Raw genomic sequence first — 24067 nt, 5'->3', positions numbered from 1 at the left:
ATGATAACTGGTTTCTCTACCCTCTGTAGGCACAACTCATTCCGCCGCCAGATGAACCTGTCCAACCCAGACTTCAACATGGGCCAGTTCCAGAGACAGGAGTCCCTGGCCACTCTGGGCCGGATCAAACCTGAGCTCTATAAGCAGCACTCCGTGGACACGGATGACGGCAGGAGGGCCGACAGCTGCGGCCGGATACACTTCATTCTCAAGTTCGACTGTGACCTGGAGCAGCTCATCATCAAGATCCACAAGGCCCAGGACTTACCGGCCAAGGACTTCACAGGAACCTCTGACCCTTATATAAAAATCTACCTGCTCCCCGACCGCAAGACCAAGCACCAGACCAAGGTTCACCGCAAGACCCTCAACCCTGTTTTCGATGAGGTCTTCCTGTTCCCTGTGGCCTACGCTGAGCTGCCCACACGCAAACTGCATTTCAGTGTCTACGACTTTGACCGCTTCTCCCGCCACGACATCATTGGCCAGGTGGTGGTGGATAACTTCCTGGACCTAGCAGACTTCCCCAGAGAGACTAAACTCTGTAGGGACATCCAGTACGTCACCTCGGTAAGCTAACCTCTTTATGTCTTTCAATACACTTTGTGTCTCAATACAGTTGATATTGTCTTAGGTACATGGACTAGCAACAATAAATGCACTATTGTGACTTAATGAATTAGTGAATAAGGAGACATTATCTAAGAGTTTAGTGGGGAGTCACTGTTCCCCAAGAACCACCCCATGGTGTTAAAAGAAGGCTAACATAAAAATATACTTAGATGGGTGAATAATACATGATCACACCAGGAAACACAAGGGGTAGTGACCTACATTTCAGTTGGCAGTAAAGAGGCTGTTTTTACATGAGAGGATACAGAGCTGGAGATTGTCTAGATTATTCACATGGACTACATGGATCACTATAGGGAGTTGTAACATACTGAAGGTTTCATCTGTTCCATTGAATCTCACTGGACATGTTAGAAAGGCTCTGGAGTCTCAATTGTCTGTCTCAATAGGCTTCTACAGTCTCATTGGAGTCTCACTGAAGAAATAAGGACTATGGTGTCATTGAAGGATTGTAAGTTGTCTGCAGTCTCAAGGAAGGACTGTAGTCTCAGTGAAATATATACAGTACCAGTCAAAAGTTTGGACACACGTACTCATTCAAGGGCTTTCTTTATTTTTACTACACTGCTCAAAAAAATAAAGAGAACACTTAAACAACACATCCTAGAGCTGAATGAAAGAAATAATCTTATTAAATACTTTTTTCTTTACATAGTTGAATGTGCTGACAACAAAATCACACAAAAATAATCAATGGAAATCCAATTTATCAACCCATGAAGGTCTGGATTTGGAGTCACACTCAAAATTAAAGTGGAAAACCACACTACAGGCTGATCCAACTTTGATGTAATGTCCTTAATAAAACAAGTCAAAATGAGGCTCAGTAGTGTGTGTGGCCTCCACGTGCCTGTATGACCTCCCTACAATGCCTTGGCATGCTCCTGATGAGGTGGCGGATGGTCTCCTGAGGGATCTCCTCCCAGACCTGGACTAAAGCATCCGCCAACTCCTGGACAGTCTGTGGTGCAACGTGGCGTTGGTGGATGGAGCGAGACATGATGTCCCAGATGTGCTCAATTGGATTCAGGTCTGGGGAAAGGGCGGGCCAGTCCATAGCATCAATGCCTTCCTCTTGCAGGACCTGCTGACACACTCCAGCCACATGAGGTCTAGCATTGTCTTGCATTAGGAGGAACCCAGGGCCAACCGCACCAGCATATGGTCTCACAAGGGGTCTGAGGATCTCATCTCGGTACCTAATGGCAGTCAGGCTACCTCTGGCGAGCACATGGAGGGCTGTGCGGCCCCCCAAAGAAATGCCACCCCACACCATGACTGACCCACCGCCAAACCGGTCATGCTGGAGGATGTTGCAGGCAGCAGAACGTTCTCCACGGCGTCTCCAGACTCTGTCACGTGCTCAGTGTGAATCTGCTTTCATCTGTGAAGAGCACACTAGTGTGGAGGTTGACGGGAGAACAATAGCAAAACCAGTGGATATTGCCAATCATTTTGCAGATTTTTTCACAAAGAAAATTAATTTACTGAGCAACAATGTAAACATACATTCTTCCAAACAAGCTATTGTCCAATGGATTGATGATCATATTATGAGCAACAAGATCTGCTCTTTTAGTCTGCAAACGGTGTCAGTGGAGGAGGTGTTAAACCTTTTGAAGTCATTACCTGATGGGAAATCTACAGGTTATGATCTTATGGACAATTTTTTGCTTCGCTGTGCTGCTCCCCAGATTGCAGTTCCACTGAGATACATATTTAATTGGTCACTGGAAAAGGGGATGTTTGCAAATGTATGGAAGCATGCTAAACTTTGTCCTATTCCAAAAGACTGCAAAGAACCCGCTACTCCTGCCAATAGTCGACCAATTAGTCTACTCCCTACACTCAGTAAGATATTGGAGGGTATTGTGAGTAGACAAATATGGGAGTACATGGAAAATAATTATCTGATTACAGCCAATCAGCATGCTTATCGCAAAAATCATTCCACTACCACTGCATTGGTTGACATGACTGACAAGTGGCTCAATGCTATGGATAATGGCAAGTTTGTGGGGGTACTATTTTTAGATTTCAGTGCAGCATTTGATTTAGTGGATCATGAGCTAATTTTGACAAAATTAATGCATTATGGTTTTAAGGAGGTAGCATTGAATTGGGTACAGTCATATCTAACTGACAGGAAACAGTCCACCTATATCAATGGTTCATTTTCTTCCCCTCATGCTTTAAACTGTGGAATACCGCAGGGCAGCTGCCTTGGGCCACTTCTTTATTTAATATATACCAACGACCTTTCCTATGCCCTAGCTGAAACTCAAGCTACTGTATTTGCAGATGATACTACAATTTATGCAGCAGGACAATCGGTTCAACAGGTACAGCAAGCTTTACAAGGAGATTTGGAGAATATTAGGGAGTGGGTTTGCCAGAATAAACTTGTTTTAAACACCAAGAAAACCAAAGTTATGTTGGTCTGTTCCACTAGGAAAAGGCCAAAACAGCATGGGATACAATTAAGTATGGGAGGAGTACAAATTGAAGAAGTGGCAGAAACCAAACTATTAGGAGTGCAGCTAGACAACTGCTTATCATGGTCATCTCAAATAACTAATCTATGTAAAAAAATTATTAAAACAGCATGCATAATCAGAAGGATAGCTAAATATTTACCAGGAAAAATTCTTAAGCAAATAACACAAGCTTTAATTGAGAGTCAAGTGAACTACTGTTCTGTGGTTCGGGGAAATGCATCATCAAGTGAAATTAGGAGGCTGCAGATTGCACAGAACAAAGCAGCAAGGATTGTTTTACGGTGGAGATATGGTTTTTCTGTTGCAGTCATACGCAATGTTCTTGGTTGGTCATCAATCGACAAGATAATTGAAAAAAACATGCTTATTTTATTTCATAATATACGTCATTTAAAACGGCCAAGTACAATTCACAACGACAATCAGTTGGTAAGAGACAGACATTCCGTAAATACTAGGAATAGATTGTCCACCATCTATGCATTATCCAGACAGAAAAGAGAAATAGGCAAAAGAACATTTCGATTTAGAGCAATAAAGAAATGGAATAAATTAACTGAGCAAACCAGAAACCTTTCTATATATACATTTAAACATTATTTTAAAACAATTTAAATATAATACACAGAAATGTTGTGGGATTACAGTAGATGAAGAATTCATATTTTTTAGATTGATTATTTATTTTTATTACGTTAGTATATTATGTATGTTTGTAATAGTGTGTTATATGTGAAAATGTGTTCGTATATAAATTGTATTTTAATATTTAAGGACTCTTGGAAGATTAGTCCAAATGGGGACTAAAAGAGATCCAAATCAAATAAAATCAAGCACAGGGCACCAGTGGCGAATTTGCCAATCTTGGTGTTCTCTGGCAAATGCCAAACGTCCTGCACGGTGTTGGGCTGTAAGCACAACCCCCACCTGTGGACGTCGGGCCCTCATACCACCCTCATGGAGTCTGTTTCTGACCGTTTGAGCAGACACATGCACATTTGTGGCCTGCTGGAGGTCATTTTGCAGAGCTCTGGCAGTGCCCCTCCTGCTCCTCCTTGCACAAAGGCGGAGGTAGCGGTCCTGCTGCTGGGTTGTTGCCCTCCTACGGCCTCCTCCACGTCTCCTGATGTACTGGCCTGTCTCCTGGTAGCGCCTCCATGCTCTGGACACTACGCTGACAGACACAGCAAACCTTCTTGCCACAGCTCGCATTGATGTGCCATCCTGGATGAGCTGCACTACCTGAGCCAATTGTGTGGGTTGTAGACTCCGTCACATGCTACCACTAGAGTGAAAGCACCGCCAGCATTCAAAAGTGACCAAAACATCAGCCAGGAAGCATAGGAACTGAGAAGTGGTCTGTGGTCAACACCTGCTGAACCACTCCTTTATTGGGGGGTGTCTTGCTTATTGCCTATAATTTCCACCTGTTGTCTATTCCATTTGCACAACATCATGTGAAATGTATTGTCAATCAGTGTTGCTTCCTAAGTGGACAGTTTGATTTCACAGAAGTGTGATTGACTTGGAGTTACATTGTGTTGTTTAAGTGTTCCCTTTATTTTTTTGAGCAGTGTATTTTCTACATTGTAGAATAATAGTGAAGACATCAAAACTATGAAATAATACATATGGGATCATGTAGTAAGCAAAAACAAATCAAAATATATTTTATATTTGAGATTCTTCAAAAAGACAACCTTTGCCTTGATGATAACTTTGCACACTCTTGGCATTCTTTCAACCAGTTCCACCTGGAATGCATTTCAATTAATAGGTGTACCTTGTTAAAAGCTAATTTAAAAAGTACATTTTTAAAAGTACATTTTTTTCCTGTGGCAGTCCTCATGAGAGGTAGTTTCATAACAGTGCTTGATGGTTTTTGCGACTGCACTTGTTCTGGATTGACTGATCTTCATGTCTTAAATTAATGATGGACTGTCTTTTCTCTTTGCTTATTTGTGCTGTTCTTGCCATAATATGGGCTTGGTCTTTTACCAAATAGGACTATCTTCTGTACACCATCCCTACCTTGTTACAACACAACTGATTGGCTCAAACACATTAAGAAGGAAAGAAATTCCACAAATGAACTTTTAACAAGGTACCCCTGTTATTTTAAATGCATTCCAGACTACCTCATGAAGCTGGTTGAGAGAATGCCAAGGGTGTGCAAAGCTGTCATCAAGGCAAAGGGTGTCTATTTGAAGAATCTCAAATCACAAATATATTTTAATTTGTTTAACACTTTTTTGGGTACTACATGATTTCATGTGTTATTTCATAGTTTGTCTTCACTATTATTCTTCAATGTAGAAAACAGTAAAAATAAAGAAAAACCTTTACATGAGTGGGTGTGTCCAAACTTTTGACTGATACTGTATATAGATATGTACAGTGGGGGGAAAAAGTATTTGATCCCCTGCTCATTTTGTACGTTTGCCCACTTACAATGATCAGAAATTATCAGTCTATAATTTTAATGGTAGGTTTATTTGAACAGTGAGAGACAGAATAACAACAAAATAATCCAGAAAAACGCATGTCAAAAATGTTATAAAATGATTTGCATTTTAATGAGGGATATAAGTATTTGACCCCTCTGCAAAACATGACTTAGTACTTGGTGGCAAAACCCTTGTTGGCAATCACAGAGGTCAGATGTTTCTTGTAGTTGGCCACAAGGTTTGCACACATCTCAGGAGGGATTTTGTCCCACTCCAATTTGCAGATCTTCTCCAAGTCATTAAGGTTTCGAGGCTGACGTTTGGCAACTTGAACCTTCAGCTCAACCCACATATTTTCTATGGGATTAAGGTCTGGAGACTGGCTAGGCCACTCCAGGACCTTAATGTGCTTCTTCTTTAGCCACTCCTTTGTTGCCTTGGCCGTGTGTTTTGGGTCATTGTCATGCTGGAATACCCATCCACGACCCATTTTCAATGCCCTGGCTGAGGGAAGGAGGTTCTCACCCAAGATTTGACAGTACATGGCCCCATCCATCGTCCCTTTGATGCGGTGAAGTTGTCCTGTCCCCTTAGCAGAAAAACACCCCCAAAGCATAATGTTTCCACCTCCATTTTTGACGGTGGAGATGGTGTTCTTGGGGTCATAGGCCGCATTCTTCCTCCTCCAAACATGGCGAGTTGAGTTGATGTCAAAGAGCTCCATTTTGGTCTCATCTGACCACAACACTTTCACCAGTTGTCCTCTGAGTCATTCAGATGTTCATTGGCAAACTTCAGACGGACATGTATATGTATTCTTGTGCAGGGGGACCTTGCGGGCGCTGCAGGATTTCAGTCCTTCACGGCGTAGTGTGTTACCAATTGTTTTCTTGGTGGCTATGGTCCCAGCTGCCTTGATCATTGACAAGATCCTCCCGTGTAGTTCTGGGCTGATTCCTCACCGTTCTCATGATCATTGCAACTCCACGAGGTGAGATCTTGCATGGAGCCCCAGGCCGAGGGATAATGACAGTTCTTTTGTGTTTCTTCCATTTGCGAATAATCGCACCAATTGTTGTCACCTTCTCACCAAGCTGCTTGGCGATGGTCTTGTAGCCCATTCCAGCCTTGTGTAGGTCTACAATCTTGTCCCTGACATCCTTGGAGAGCTCTTTGGTCTTGGCCATGGTGGAGAGTTTGGAATCTGATTGATTGATTGCTTCTGTGGACAGGTGTCTTTTTTACAGGTAACAAGCTGAGATTAGGAGCACTCCCTTTAAGAGTGTGCTCCTAATCTCAGCTTGTTACACCTGGGAGCCAGAAATCTTTCTGATTGAGAGGGGGTCAAATACTTATTTCCCTCATTAAAATGTAAATCAATTTATAACATTTCTGACATGCGTTTTTCTGGATATTTTTGTTGTTATTCTGTCTCTCACTGTTCAAATCAACCTACCGTTAAAATTATAGACTGATCCTTTCTTTGTCAGTGGGCAAACGTACAAAATCAGCAGGGGATCAAATACATTTTTCCCTCACTGTATATCACTGAGACTACGTACAATCCTTCAATGATACCATAGTCCTTATTTCTTCAGTGAGACTCCAATGAGACTGTAGACATGTATTGAGACAGATAATTGAGACTCTAGAGCCTTTCTGACATGTCAGTGAGTCCAGTACTGTACATCTATCTACTGTCTGCCTGTAGGGCAATGCTCTTTTTTTACATGTTAATTTTCACTTCCCATGGAAACCAGGATCCCATGATTTACCACCAGTGTTGGGATTTCAGTTAATCAATAGTATGATTAGGCTTAGACAACTCCTTGAGGACAATTAAGTCTAGGGCTAGGTACTTTCTACCATTGGCTCTACACAGGGCAAGTTGCACTTTAATATATATCTATAATTAGTACCCATGGAGATGAACAACCTGTACAAATACAGTTAGGTTGGAGTATTAAAGCTCATTTCTCAACCACTCTACAAATTTCTTGTTAACTAACTATAGTTTTGGAAAGTCGGTTAGGACATTTACTTTGTGCATGACACAAGTAATTTTTCCAACAATTGTTTATAGACAGATTATTTCACTGTATCACAATTCCAATGGGTCAGAAGTTTACATACACTAAGTTGACTGTGCCTTTAAACAGCTTGTAAAATTCCAGAAAATTATGTCATGGCTTTAGAAGCTTCTGATAGGCTAATTGACATAATTTGAGTCAATTGGAGATGTACCTGTGGATGTATTCCAAGGCCTACCTTCAAACTCAGTGCCTCTTTGCTTGACATCATGGGAAAATCAAAAGAAATCAGCCAAGACCTCAGAAAAAAACAATTGTAGACCTCCACATGTCTGGTTCATCTTTGGGAGCAATTTCCAAATGCCTGAGGGTACCACGTTCATCTGTACAAACAATAGTACGCAAGTATAAACCCCATGGGACCACGCAGCCGTCATACCGCTCAGGAAGGAGACACGTTCTGTCTCCTAGAGATGAACGTATTTTGGTGCGAAAAGTGCAAATCAATCCCAGAACAACAGCAAAGGACCTTGTGAAGATGCTGGAGGAAACGGTTACAAAAGTATCTATATCCACAGTAAAACGAGTCCTATTTCGACATAACCTGAAAGGTTGCTCAGCAAGGAAGAAGCCACTGCTCCAAAACCACCATAAAAAAGCCAGACTACGGTTTGCAACTGCACATGGGGACAAAGATTGTACTTTTTGGAGAAATGTCCTCTGGTCTGATGAAACAAAAATAGAACTGTTTGGCCATAATGACCAACGTTATGTTTGGAGGAAAAAGTGGGAGGCTTGCAAGCCGAAGAACACCATCCCAACCGTGAAGCACGGGGGTGGCAGCATCATGTTGTGGGGTGCTTTGCTGCAGGAGGGACTGGTGTACTTCACAAAATAGATGGCATCATGTGGTAGGAAAATTCTGTGGATATATTGAAGCAACATCTCAAGACATCAGTCAGGAAGTTAAAGCTTGGTCGCAAAATGGGTCTTCCAAATAGACAATGACCCCAAGCATACTTCCAAAGTTGTGGCAAAATGGCTTAAGGACAACAAAGTCAGACCTCAATCCTATAGAAACTTTGTGGGCAGAACTGAAAAAGCGTGTGCGAGCAAGGAGGCCTACAAACCTGACTCAGTTACGCCAGCTCTGTCAGGAGGACCGGGCCAAAATTCACCCAACTTATTGTGCGAAGCTTGTGGAACGTTTGACCCAAGTTAAACAATTTAAAGGCAATGCTACCAAATACTAATTGGGTGTATGTAAATTTCTGACCCACTGGGAATGTGATGAAAGAAATAAAAGCTGAAATAAATCATTCTCTCCACTATTATTCTGACATTTCACATTCTTATAATAAAGTGGCGATCTTAACTGACCTAAGACAAGGAATTTTTACTAGGATTAAATGTCAGGAATTGTAAAAAAACTGAGTTTAAATGTATTTGGCTAAGGTGTATGTAAACTTCCGACTTCAACTGTCCATATTTCTGTGCATTTGGATTAGAATTGCTAAAAGGTATGACGTGGAGAAGGGTTAGTGGAAGATTGAAGGCAAATTAAAGACAGATCTAAAAGCTATCAATCCATTAACAGCCAGTCACTTTAAATAAGGTCGGAAATATAGGCTAAAATACTTTTTTTTGTTGTTGATATTTTTAGATATTTTTACAGCTTTCCTCAGGAGGTCAGACTTTCACATGTTGACTCTCAGAGAATGTCAAGCTTGGCGACTTCCTAGATCAACAAAAAAAACATCTACATTCTGTGTCATGCGGGTGAGCTCACTTGGGAGCCATAGGTTTCCTTTTAATGTGTAAGCAAGTACACACACACACACACACTGTCACATATACACACAAAACGGCCACACACACACAGACATAATGTACACAAACATAATGTACACAAATTCACACGCACACACACAGCCACTCAGCCAACTGGGCCAGCCCCCCTGGGAACAGAGCATGGGACATCAGAAGTCCAAGCACTAGTCCATGCATAAATCATACCTCAGGGTGAAGTTGGGTTTCAAACATCCCATATGTAACATAAAAGCTGTAAACTGGCATCACATTTGGCCTTAAAGTGCTACATCTCCATAAATAAAAACTGTAGGATCGCATGAAGAGTAAGGAGGTCAAGAACACTGTTTGAAAATGTTACACACCACCTACTTCTTTGATAACATCAATTACAAGTAATGCTAAATGTTTGAAATGTTTTTTTTTACCATATCCCACACCTTCCAGGGCCAGATAGAGATACAAGTGCACCAGCTCCAAACCTTTTACTTGGTCTCTATAAGCCTCTAGGTCAGACAGCCACCTTTATGAGTGTTGAATTGAACCGGTAGACAATAGAACAGGATCAATGGCGGTTTATCCTGTCAGGAAGATGAAGAATCTGGATCTGTACGGATGGAGGGACCTGTTGCTGTTTACCACTTTGGTAACACTTTTAATTAGACACAGCTTAACTCATCTGTTGTAGAACTCAGAGGAAGACCAATAGCCTCTTCAGGTTCACATTAATTGTTGGGTTGTTATAACAAACATTACAAAGACCGCAGTAATCTGTGTCCCTGCCACAACATTCAATAGTACTGATCTGAGCCAACTTGGGACATATTGTAATTAGATAAGATTTTTGATTAATAGAATGACTGTGTGTGACATGATCCATTGCAGATGGTTTACTTTTAGTAGTGGTTTCTTTGCAGAAATTCGACCATGAAGGCCTGATTCACGCAGTCTCCTCTGAACATGTTGAGATGTGTCTGTTACTTGAACTCTGTGTGGCTGTGTGTGTGCTGGCTAAGGAGCATTGGTGTCTCTGAGGGGTCTTTGGCCTGGTTTGCTAACTACCTCTCTCAAGAGTGCTGTGTATAAAGTCAGAACATCTGCTGTCTCAGACACTGCTTGTTACCAAGGGTGTACCCCAAGGCTCGATCCTAGGCCCCACGCTCTTTTTTATTAAACTTCTTAGGGCTAGGCTCCTTTTTCTCCACTTCCTGTCTGAATGACGTGCCCAAAGTAAACTGTCTGTAGCTCAGGCCCTGAAGCCAGGATATGCATATAATTGGTACCATTGGAAAGAAAACACTTTGAAGTGTATAGAAATGTTAAAATAATATAGTAGAATATAACACAATAGATATGGTAGGAGAAAATCCAAAGAAAAACCAACAATAAGTTTTTATTTTGAGAGACCATCCTCTTAGAAATTCAAAAGGAAGGTCATTTTGAAAGTTAGCTCCCTGGATGCAATTCCTATGGCTTCCACAGGGTGTCAGCAGTCTATGTTCAAGGTTTCAGGCTTGTAACTTCAAAAACAAATAAGAAATATCAGTTTTAGCAGAAGGACACAGTCTTGGAAAGTTGTGTTTGCGCGCTATGAAGACATTATGCACCTGCTAAAATTGGTTTCCTATTGAACATACTTCTTTCTGTAAGAAATATTATAGTTTGATTACATTTTAGGGTATCTGAGGAGTAAATAGAAATGTATTTTGACTTGTTGAACAAAGTTTAGGGGTAGATTTTCGGATTCCTTTCTCTGCAAGTTGAACGAGTGGATTACTCAAATCAATGTGGATTACTCAAATCAATGGCGCCAACTAAACAGACTTTTTGAGATATAAAGAAGGATTTTATCTAACAAAACAACACTAGATGTTATAGCTGGGACCCTTTGGATGACAAATCAAAGGAAGATTTTCAAAAAGTAAGTGAATATTTAATCGTTATTTGTGAATGTATGAAACCTGTGCCAGTGGAAAAATATTTTTACGTGGGGTGCCGTCCTCAAACAATCACATGGCATGTTTTCGCTGTAATAGCTACTGTAAATCGGACAGTGCAGTTAGATTAACAAGATTTTAAGCTTTCAGCCAATATAATATGTTTAAAATCCATATTATTTATGATTATTTATTTGAATTGCGCGCACTCCAGTTTAATAACCTGTTGTGGATAGGGGGCAGTATTTTCACGGCCGGATAAAAAACGTACCCGATTTAATCTGGTTACTACTCTTGCCCAGAAACTAGAATATGCATATAATTAGTAGATTTGGATAGAAAACACTAAAGTTTCTAAAACTGTTTGAATGGTGTCTGAATTTAACAGAACTCATATGGCAGGCAAAAACCTGAGAAGATTCCATGCAGGAAGTGGCCTGCTGACAATTTGTTGTCCTTCTGTTGCATCTCTATCGAAATTACAGCATCTGTGCTGTTACGTGACACTTTCTAAGGCTTCCATTGGCTCTCTAAAGCCTTCAGAAAGCGGAATGATGCGTCTCCTGTCTCTGGGCAAAGTAGAGCAGCAGAGTTTGTAAGTGGTCTGCCTGGGGACAGTGAGACTGGAGATGCGCATTCACGAGACCTCGCCATTTTTTGCTTTCTCTCTTTGAATGAATACAACGTTGTCCTGTTGGAATATTATCGCTATTTTACGAGAAAAATAGCATAAAAATTTATTTTAAACAGCGTTTGACATGCTTCTAAGTACGGTAATGGAATATTTAGACATTTTTTGTCACGAAATGCGCTCGCGCGTTACACTTTGGATAGTGACCTGAACGCACGAACAAAACAGAGGTATTTGGATATAACTATGGATTATTTGGAACCAAAACAACATTTGTTGTTGAAGTAGAAGTCCTGGGAGTGCATTCTGACGAAGAACAGCAAAGGTAATCCAATTTTTCTAATAGTAATTCTGAGTTTAGTGAGCCCCGACGTTGGCGGGTGTCTGAATAGCTAGCCTGTGATGGCTGAGCTATGTACTCAGAATATTGCAAAATGTGCTTTCGCCTAAAAGCTCATTTAAAATCTGACATAGCGATTGCATAAAGAAGTTCTGTATCTATAATTCTTAAAATAATTGTTATGTATTTTGTCAACGTTTATCATGAGTAATTTAGTAAATTCACCGGAAGTTTTCGGTGAGTATGCTAGTTCTGAACATCACATGCTAATGTAAAAAGCTGGTTTTTGATATAAATATGAACTTGATTGAACAAAACATGCATTAATTGTATAACATAATGTCCTAGGAGTGTCATCTGGTGAAGATCATCAAAAGGTTAGTGCTGCATTTAGCTGTGGTTTGGGTTTTTGTGACATATATGCTTGCTTTGACTATGACTATTTTTGGCTGGGTACTCTCCTGACATAATCTAATGTTTTGCTTTTGCTGTGAAGCCTTTTTGAAATCGGACAATGTGGTTGGATTAACAAGAGTCGTATCTTTCAAATGGTGTAAAATAGTCATATGTTTGAGAAATTGAAGTTATAGCATTTTTAAGATTTTTGTATTTCGCGCCACACTCTACCATTGGATATTAGGCGAGGCGTTCCGCTAGCGGAACGTCTGTCCTCAACAGGTTTTAACTAGAAGTTGTCCCGCTAGCGGGACCACTAGCCCTAAGAAGTTTTTACATCAACAACATAGCTCAGGCAGTAGGAAGCTCTCTCATCCATTTATATGCAGATGATAGTCTTATACTCAACTGGCCCCTCCCTGGATTTTGTGTTAAACGCACTACAACAACGTTTCTTAGTGTCCAACAAGTTCTCCGCCCTTAACCTTGTTTTGAACCCCTCCAAAATAAAGGTCATATGATTTGGTAAGAAGACTACCTCTGAAGGTTTAGAGCTTGGGGTAGTCACCTCATACAAGTACTTCGGAGTATGGCTAGACGGTACACTGTCCTTCTCTCAGCACATAAAGCTACAGGCTAAAGTTAAATCTAGACTTGGTTTCCTCTATCGTAATCGCTCCTCGTTCACCCCAGCTGATGAACTAACCCTGATTCAGATGACGATCCTTCCCATGCTAGATTATGGAGACATAATTTATAGATCGGCAGGTAAGGGTGCTCTCGAGCGGCTAGATGTTTTTTACCATTCGACCATCAGATTTGCCACCACTCCTTATAGGACTCATCAGTGCACTCTATACTCCTCTGTAAACTGGTAATCTCTGTATATCTGTCGCAAGCCCCACTGGTTGTTGCTTATTTTTAAAACCCTCTTAGGCCTCACTCCCCCCTATCTGAGATATCTACTGCAGCCCTCATCCTCCACATACAACACCCGTTCTGCCAGTCACATTCTGTTAAAGGTCCCCAAAGCACACACATCCCTGGGTCGCTCGTCTTTTCAGTTCGCTGCAGGTAGTGACTGGAACGAGCTAGAAAAAAAACAGTGTTCGTTGTTTGCAGTAACTTTGTTGCAATATCGCAAACGGACGTGGCCGTTTCACTATTATTCATTCCAGCTTTAAGGCATTATCTAGGCCCATGAGTGATGCAGCTCTAGATTTTGGTTTTTCAACTATTTTAAGGTCATCTATAAATCTATTCAGGCCCTATGTTCCTCCAGGAATGAAGATAATTAAGTAAGTAAATAAGTAATATAAATATATTGAGGAGTAAAGTACGTAAAGGCCAATCCATTTATCAGGTTGAGAGAATGACAGAGGGAAGAGGAAAAGGTCAATCAGGATGATTTACTAGGCCAACTGCTGAGAGAAGACCTGTCACCACTGAAAAGCTACACATCCAAATGTTGTTCACATTCCCACCAGGTCCATTGAGTATTAAAGGCCCAGTGCAGTCAAAATTCAGTTTCTGTGTTTTATATCATATTGTACAACAGCTGATGAAACTAACACTATAAAAGCATTTGGTCACACTTTATTTGGATAGTCTGGATAGTCTATGTAGATGCTCCACAGATGGTCATACTATCTTAATTTTTTATTTCACCTTTATTTAATTCTTAGGGATAGGCGTCCCGTTGTGCATCGCCTTGTGTCACCATCGCAGATTTTAAAGAAACAACATAGGCCAATAATGGCGAAGCAATTACAATTTTGCAATTAACACTAGAGTGATAGATGTGCAGATGAGGATGTGCAAGTTGAAATACTGGTGTGCAAAAGAGCAGAAAAACAAAAACAAATATGGGGATGAGGTAGGTAGTTGGTTGCATGGGCTATTTACAGATGGGCTGTGTACAGCTGCAGCGATCGGTAAGCTGCTCTAACAGCTTACGCTTAAAGTTCGTGAGGGAGATATAAGTCTCCAACTTTAGTGATTTTTGCAATTCGTTCCAGTCATTGGCAGCAGAGAACAGGAAGGAATGGCGGCCAAAGGAAGTGTTGGCTTTGGGGGTGACCAGTGAAATATACCTGCTGGAGTGCGTGCTACGGGTGGGTGTTGCTATGGTGACCAGTGAGCTGAGATAAGGTGGAGCTTTACCTAGCAAAGACTTATAGAAGACCTGGAGCCAGTGGGTTTGGCAACGAATATGTAGCGTTGATACGTTAAGGTTACGGTTATGATTAGGTTTAGAATAAGGGTAAGTGTTAAGGTTAAGTTTAGGGTTAGGATAAGGGTTAGTAGGTAGATGGTTGAAATGTTACTGATGTAGGGCATCTACAGATGGACTTCACTAATAAAGAGTTACCAAAAATTGGATCAGTGTTATTTCCTGATAGTTGCTGGTTGAAAATACAATCTACACAGGACCTTCTAATCAGCAGGTTTGCATGGACGGAGGTTTCGGCTTTCCATGGTGACATCACCATGTGGTAAATTGGTTAATAGACCAATAACAAAGAGTTTTCAGTTTCCTCCAGTTTTCCCCTCCCCATTATAAGTCATTTTTGCTCAATATAATTTTTGCCCACAATTACAGTAAGGTACTTAATTGTTACCCAGAAATGATTTGATATTGATATAAAAACGGCTGCATTTGGCCTTTAAGAATCTTTTATTCACAAGATGACAACAGAATCATCCCAAACTCTGTCATTGTTAAATAGACAAACATGAGTACTACCTTAGGTGGCTCTAATGTGTTAGCTTACTCTGATTCTGTCAGTGTACATTTAGCAGATAGCAGCCCAGGGTAGCACAGCTAAAGTGGGGAATCATGTCGTTCCACAGTGGGTCACAACTGCTGACTTACTGTCTGATGTTGTAATAAGATGACATGGTCTTACACACGCCGGCTATTGCAAAGCCATTTCCTCTCTCCATCTCACTCTGTTTCTCTCTACTGACATGGTAGCAACACACCCTGTCTATTAAGAGGCCCTTTAAAAAGAGAGAGAGCGAGATCCCAGAGTGATGGATAATTACAGAAGATAGACTGCCAGCATTCTCACTCAGCCATATTGGGGGCCTTTAGAGCTCCAGTGTAATTTCATTGAAAGAGCACAAGTTACCATAATTCCACCACTGACTTGATTGAAGTGCTTCAACGAATAGAGGGGACTGTTATGCTATAGTCTGCAGATGGAAGTGGTTCATTTGATTATTTAGCCTGAGAGGGAGGGGTTATATAGTTCCACCCCTAATCTCTCCTCCGTGTGTGTGTGTGTGTGTGTGTGTGTGTGCGCAGAGGCCGAGCATGTCTGTGTGTGACTTGTACCACTTTACGATGGAAACCTCCTGCTGTGCGTTCTGAGTGACCATGTCAGCATTGCAAAGTGTGGACTGATGATGATGTAGGTTAGAGGTCACTGTGGTTCCTTGCCCTATGTTGACAGCCTTGATAAATCAACTCCTTTGTTTGATTAAATTGATAGTGATATTGGACACGGGCCAGAGAGCAGTATTAGTGCACCCTAATGTTGTTTTGGATACAGTAGATTGCATTAGATCTGCCATTACAACCATCCAGAAAGAACACTTATTGATGTGCCAATTTTACATTTTCCACCATGGCACCTGACCTTTTTCAAACTCCCAATCAATGTCCTTGTCTAAAAAATGAAAAGTCAACAACAACCTCCAAAATCGTTCACATTCTTTGCAGGACAGGACATGAATTACAATGCACAAAGAATAAGACAATAAACAGCATACATTATTAGTGCAAGTCCTTAGCAACCATGTTCATTGATCTCTGGTGGATGTGATGCAAGGTGTTTTAGAGGCTTTGAAATGGAACATCAAAGTAATTAACTATCAGAGTTGAGACCCATTTATAGCAACATGCATTTTTCATATACAGCATATTAGAATAATGTAGCGCATCAGACAGCATGTTATTCTTAAACTTTAGCTTAACTTTTGAGCTTTGAAGTCACAGTTTGGGACACTATTCCTACAGAAATTAATTTTCCAATTCAGGTCAGTCATCATTGAGTGAGCAACGAGCATAAATGGAGCTGTGTTTGCCTTTCAGTATATTCAAACTTCCGTTACTTCATCAGTGAACATATTCCCTTAGTAAAACCCATTCCATAGAGGACACAGTGTGCTATATGAGGAACTAAACCCAGTTGCCAATATTGACGATGGGCTTGTCAGAGCCATGACAGCCAGGCAGAGACGCCAGATAACCCTGGCAACAGAGCTCCAGCAGAGTGGGAGCTAGCTAGCTTCTCAGGGAGGCTGTGTGTGTGTGATACTGGGACTGACCACTGACCAGGCAGGAGGTGACCAGGCCAGTCCTGATAATGAGCGCTTCTCTATGGAGAGCTGGACTGACCTTTCCTGCTGATGCAGAATAATGGGGCTTCCCTCCCACTGAGCCCAGGGGCCTGCTGACGGGAACCTTCACACATGGGGAATGCTCTGTTATAACACACCTGTAGAGCTAAGGGTTAAGGAGCACACTCGCAGCAGTGGAGGCTGCTGAGGGGAGGACGGCTCATAATAATGGCTGGAATGGAGTGAATGGAATGCTATCAACCACATGTTTGATGCATTTGATACCTTTCCATCTATTCTGCTCCAGCCATTACCACGAGTCTGTCCTCCCCAACTAAGCTGCCACCAACCTCCTGTGACACACACACAAAGCTTAATTCAGATGTCAGGCTAGTGCTAGCCAAGCCTGAAGATGCTGCTTATTTAGAGTGGGCTCCCAGCTTCTAAAACCTACAGGATTAACAGGGTTGTCAGGGTTACCTACCATTGTGAGGTGCATGCCTCAACTGGAGGTGAGACTCGTGGCCTCCATATTCCCTGCCAGTAACTAACCTTGTGAGTGATGCTGGTGTCTGACGAACGCATCACTCTCACTGAAAAGCTATTTTCAAAGGTGATAATTGGACTGCTGCTCTTCCTGTTAACTCAAACACGGTTCCCTGTGAACCAGCAGAATCTCTAACAGGGATGCCAGAGCTATAATGTATGGTGACATCGTGAGACATTCAGTTACTAAACATTTTTCACTGATGTTTTCATTGCTTTGTAGGACAATGTGGACTTGGGCGATCTCATGTTCTCCCTGTGTTACCTACCAACGGCTGGAAGGCTGACCATCACAATGATCAAGGCTAGGAACCTCAAAGCCATGGACATCACTGGAGCCTCAGGTAGGGTCAACCATGTGGGGACTGGGGCTCTAGTCTAATATGACAGGGTAATATTTCAAATGGAATTGTAATTTCTGTCTCCTGGTCTTTTAATAACATTGGCCAATGAGCAGAAGGCATGACAAAACATATCAACGTAGCATGACTGTTGAGGAGGCCATGTCTGCATCCAAAATGGCATCATATTCCCTGTATAGTACAGTACTGTTGACCAGAGGCCTAATGCGGACATACCCCATCTGTTACTCCTTGGGTTTACCCTTTCCCTCCCTGTGTCCCAACTCTCTCTAGATCCCTATGTGAAGGTGTCTTTGATGTGTGAGGGACGGAGATTAAAAAAGAGGAAAACATCCACCAAGCGAAACACTCTGAATCCAGTCTATAACGAAGCCATAGTATTTGATGTCCCTCCTGAGAACATTGATCAGATCAGTCTCCTAATAGCAGTGATGGACTACGATCGGTAAATACATTAAAACATTTTGCAAGCTTCTATGAACTGAACCCCCCTATCGTTATGGCAGCAGTTGGTTTTATTTTCTGCAAATAGCCGACAAGTTTGTGGTGACTACGATACACTGAACAGAAACAGAGAAAACAGTATATTAGCCATATCCAAACACATAGCTGAGCCTCCCTAAGTGTAACACATTTTAGTTGTTCATGGGTTTGGAAAGCAGCTGGCATTCTGTTAACCCAGCTCAATAGAGAGAGAGAGAGCGAGAGAAAAAAAAAATGTTGACGAACAAGCCTGGAGAACACAGAGTACAGACTCCTTGCCTCCTGATGCTGTTCAGAGTAAATATTTGAGGAGTTGATATAATCTGCCAAACATCACTATAATTATTACACCAAAGAACACGCTGTTGGACAGGATACCAAACCTACGATATGATTTTTATTATTATTAAGTGAAAATGTGTAGACAAGCACAAATCCACATGATTTCAAACAAAAACATGAATGGGAGTGCATGTATGGAAACAGAAGGTTTTGATGAGACTGTATGTTTGTTGTGACCCCCTATCCCACAGTGTAGGTCACAACGAGATCATTGGAGTGTGTAGGGTGGGCAACGAGGCAGAGAGCCTGGGACGAGGCCACTGGAACGAGATGCTGTCGTACCCCCGCAAGCCCATCGCCCACTGGCACCCCCTAGTAGAGGTACAGTTTGTGTGTGTGTGTGTGTGTAAATCCATTAATACTGTATGTCCGCCCGTCCGTCCGTCTTTCTATGTGACTCAATGTGTATACTGATGGAAGAAGAAAGACTGTTTTATCCTTGACATTATGACCACACATCTCAAGGGGAAGTAGACAACAAGCAAGAGGAAGAGGCTTATTTCACTAAGCTGTTTAGAAACACTACTCCTCCACCCTCATTAACTGACCTGAAACAGTTCCTGGACTACATTAACATTTACAGTCATGTAGCCTACAGTGAAATAACTGAAGTGTCTGCCATTTACTAACATTGTAGCTGCACAGTCAGCCCTGGGGTGTATTCATTAGAATGAAACAGAACCAAACGGAAGCTTACTTAACCCATCAACCACACGCACGCACTTGACTTTTCATTATTTTCCCCTCGCGGCTGTTCATGCCTTGGTGTTTTGAAATCTTTGTGCAAGACTCGCTGACCCTCAAGACCACAGACAGTTGTCATCAATAATTCACATCCCAGGCCACACCCTCTTTATTAATATTCTCTAAAACAGCCATTTAAACTGTGCTCAAACCTGACCTCTCTCTCTCTCCCCATCCATCTATCCATCCATCCATCCATCCTTTTTAAGCTATTAAATGCCAGCTGGAAAATGCATGCTAGTTGTTAAACGAACTGCAATCTGAATTGGAGGTCCTCTAAAAGTAGAAACATTGAATTAGTGATTTTTATTAAACGGAGCATGGCATTGCAGAGGCACAGTGCATGACAATGGATTTGTGGACAGAGGCGCAACAGAACACAAAGGGGGGCCGGGCCGTACACACAGAGGACAATTTCTGGGTAAAACGAATGAAATCTTCAGAGTGCATTATGTGACTTCAGCCTCCTACTTTCCATTTGCTGAAATTAGATTTCACTTCTGAATCTTTCCTCTTCGTGCAATTCAGCTGTCCATTGTATTCCTAGACCTCATATACTGTAGCCTGGTTGTTATGTTCATCTCTCTGACTGTGTTTCTGTCTCCTATCTGTGTGTTCTCTAGTGGGTGGGCCAGGGGACTGCAGGTGGAAGTCAGGGTGGTTCCACCAACTCTCTGAAGACTCCTCCCTCACCATGATATTATTATTATTATTATTATTTTTATTTGTATTATTATGTGGAGAACACAGGGTGGTGAAGAGGATCAACAGAGAGCCTCTGCATCAAAAGAGTAGGAGAGAGCATTAAGCTGATGGTAGATGTTACACTCAGTTTCCCTGAAACAGATTAAGCTTAGTCCTGGACTAAAAAAACATGCTACATAGAGAATCTCCATTTAACAGTGCTTTTGATCCAGGACCAGGCTTAAACCATGTCTGAGAAACCAGCCCTATGTGCTCCCACCGCAGAGTCTGTGTCTCCATGACATTCTTGTGTCGGGGACCATGTTTAGTAAACTGCATGTCCAGTGGCCATTTATTAGTACTATTTGTTTAAAACGCAACAAAGTGATCCAGTTTCAGTTGGGAGGTAATTGTATAGTCTTGTTTATGTCTTGTTTATCACACATTGTTACAATTAATTGATATTTGTTCTTTGGGTACAGTGCATGGGTTCTTTCTTTTTTCCTGTAATATTGTCATTTCTAATGCTCTTTGGTTGATTACATGTGAAGTACTAGCATACTGTAAACACAAAATGTACCATGAAACTAGGACCTAGTATGTAAATTGTCCATTCAGATGTTACTAAATAAATATTTATATAGTAGTTCCAGTGATCATACTGAAGAATGCACATACTTCTAGGAAGCTTTGACACAACATGCTCTACAGATGGTCATACTATCCGCAAACTATCTGTTGATAAGCAGCTTGCTAAGGCTACTGTGAGGGTTAGGTTTAGAATACAGGTAAAGGTTAGGGCTAGGGTCAGTGGATAGTTAACTGAAATGTTAGTGATAGTCTGTAGAGCATCTAAAAAGTATGTTAATTAAGTTTACCACACAAAGACAGACAGGTGATTTTGGGATCTCAACAGCTGTGTCAGGAAGAAAAGAGAAAATGGACACAGGCCTTAGAGCCTGTCCTGAACACTTTTCCCCACAAACCCACTCTCTTCACACCTGCGGTTGGAGGGTTGGCGGGGGGAGGGTTATAAGTCCACACATGATGGATGCCGAGACTGTTGACAGCCAAACAAACAGTAACGAGGTGGAGTTGTGTCACACATGGAGCTAGCAAAAATATATGGAAATGTCTGCTCTATCAAAAATTGCAATGAACTGATTATAGCATTACCGCAAAAATGGAGGTAAATCGAAGGGGGAGATGGTACATTAAAAGACCAAAATGTTTAATAATAATAATAATAATAATAATAATAATAATGTGATAAATAAAAAAGTATACCAGTTCCATTTAAAGACCAACAGATTTACGCCTGTGCCATACAGGTTGCTAAATAGTTGGGAAGAGATTTTTTTTGATGTGCTGATTCCATGGTTTATGAACTGATACAAAGCAGCTAATGGGGATACTTAATAAATACAAATACACAAAACAACGCCTGATTCAAAACTTAGAGTTTTATTATTCAAATGATCATACAAAATATTTGCAACCGATAGTATGTTGTGTTTATGGGGAATATAATCATCCCAGCTCTGCATATTTTGCTGCGAAGAGAGACTTATTAGGTCACTTGTTTTGATACTGCCCATATGATGTAGCTTGTTTTGGGTCAACATTTACTTAAAACTAACTCTGCAAATAGCACTGCTGGGTGATTTGAAAAGCCATAGTCAATCGATCAATAATACTCTTAGTAAAAATGTAGATATTTTTTTATTTAGAATCTGTAGGAACTATGAGAATAGAAAGGTTCAGAACTTTTGTGAAACCTCACAGCCAGTGAGTTGACACACCTACAGTGAGGGAAAAAAGTATTTAATCCCCTGCTGATTTTGTACATTTGCCCACTGACAAAGAAATGATCAGTCTATAATTTTAATGGTAGGTTTATTTGAACAGTGAGAGACAGAATAACAAAAAAATCCAGAAAAATGCATGTCAAAATTGTTATAAATTGATTTGCATTTTAATGAGGGAAAAAAGTATTTGACCCCTCTGCAAAACATGACTTAGTTCTTGGTGGCAAAACCCTTGTTGGCAATCACAGAGGTCAGACGTTTCTTGTAGTTGGCCAGCAGGTTTGCCCACATCTCAGGAGGGATTTTGTCCCACTCCTCTTTGCAGATCTTCTCCAAGTCATTAAGGTTTTGAGGCTGACCTTTGGCAACTCGAACCTTCAGCTCCCTCCACAGATTTTCAATGGGATTAAGGTCAGGAGACTGGCTAGGCCACTCCAGGACCTTAATGTGCTTCTTCTTGAGCCACTTCTTTGTTGCCTTGGCCGTGTGTTTTGGGTCATTGTCATGCTGGAATACCCATCCAAGACCCATTTTCAATGCCCTGGCTGAGGGAAGGAGGTTCTCACCCAAGATTTGACGGTACATGGCCCCGTCCATCATCCCTTTGATGCGGTGAAATTGTCCTGTCTCCTTAGCAGAAAAACACCCCCAAAGCATAATGTTTCCACCTCCATGGTTGACGGTGGGGATGGTGTTCTTGGGGTCATAGGCAGCATTCCTCCTCCTCCAAACACGGCGAGTTGAGTTGATGCCAAAGAGCTCCATTTTGGTCTCATCTGACCACAACACTTTCATCAGTTGTCCTCTGAATCATTCAGATGTTCATTGGCAAACGTCAGACGGAAATGTATATGTGCTTTCTTGCGCATGGGGACCTTGCGGGCGCTGCAGGATTTCAGTCCTTCACGGCATAGTGTGTTACCAATTGTTTTCTTGGTGACCATGGTCCCAGCTACATTGAGATCATTGACAAGATCCTCCCGTGTAGTTCTGGGCTGATTCCTCACCGTTCTCATGATCATTGCAACTCCACGAGGTGAGATCTTGCATGGAGCCCCAGGCCGAGGGAGATTGACAGTTATTTTGTGTTTCTTCCATTTGCGAATAATCACACCAACTGTTGTCACCTTCTCACCAAGCTGCTTGGCGATGGTCTTGTAGCCCATTCCAGCCTTGTGTAGGTCTACAATCTTGTCCCTGACATCTTTGGAGAGCTCTTTGGTCTTGGCCATGGTGGAGAGTTTGGAATCTGATTGATTGATTGCTTCTGTGGACAGGTATCTTTTATACAGGTAACAAGCTGAGATTAGGAGCATTCCCTTTAAGAGTGTGCTCCTAATCTCAGCTCATTACCTGTATAAAAGACACCTGGGAGGCAGAAATCTTTCTGATTGAGAGGGGTTCAAATACTTATTTCCCTCATTAAAATGCAAATCAATTTATAACATTTTTGACATGCATTTTTATGGATTTTTTGGCTGTTATTCTGTCTCTCACTGTTCAAATAAACCTACCATTAAAATTATAGACTGATCATTTTTTTGTCAGTGGAAAAACACAAAATCAGCAGGGGATCAAATACTTTTTTCCCTCACTGTACTCATTCAAGGGTTTTCATTTAATTGTACTATTTTCTACATTGTAGAATAATATTGAAGACATCACAACTATTAAATAACACATATGAAATCATGTAGTAGCCAAAAAATTGTGTTAAAAGTGTTAAACAAATGAAAATATATTTTATATTTTAGATCCTTCAAAGTAGCCACCCTTTGCCTTGATGACAGCTTTGCACACTCTTGGCATTCTCTCAACCAGCTTCATGAGGTAGTTACCTGGAATGCATTTCAATTAACAGGTGTACTTTGTGAAAAGTTAATTTGTGGAATATCTTTTCTTCTTAATGTGTTTGAGCCAATCAGTTGTGTTGTATACAGAAGCCCTATATAGCCCTATTTGGTATAAGACCAAGTCCATATCATGGCAAGAACAGCTCAAATAAGCAAAGAGAAATGACAGTCCATCAT

The 24067-nt window shown here is 41.3% G+C and overlaps 1 protein-coding gene across 1 annotated transcript in view; it reads left to right on the top strand.

Moving 5' to 3' along the window:
• Positions 1 to 20875, top strand: part of syt9b (synaptotagmin IXb) — a 29077-nt gene extending 8202 nt beyond the window's left edge. The window contains exons 3-7 of the mRNA XM_029759055.1: positions 30 to 570; positions 17838 to 17958; positions 18250 to 18421; positions 18993 to 19122; positions 20169 to 20875. Coding sequence (XP_029614915.1) covers positions 30 to 570; positions 17838 to 17958; positions 18250 to 18421; positions 18993 to 19122; positions 20169 to 20243 — 1039 coding nt within the window. The 3' untranslated portion in view covers positions 20244 to 20875. The remainder of the gene's footprint in view (positions 1 to 29; positions 571 to 17837; positions 17959 to 18249; positions 18422 to 18992; positions 19123 to 20168) is intronic.
• The last annotated feature ends 3192 nt before the right edge of the window (positions 20876 to 24067 follow it).

Source organism: Salmo trutta, chromosome 7, assembly GCF_901001165.1.
Source record: "Salmo trutta chromosome 7, fSalTru1.1, whole genome shotgun sequence".
Taxonomy (NCBI): Eukaryota; Metazoa; Chordata; class Actinopteri; order Salmoniformes; family Salmonidae; genus Salmo; species Salmo trutta.
The sequence above is the reverse complement of the archived record's forward strand: the minus strand, read 5'-3'. Positions and strand labels throughout refer to the sequence as shown.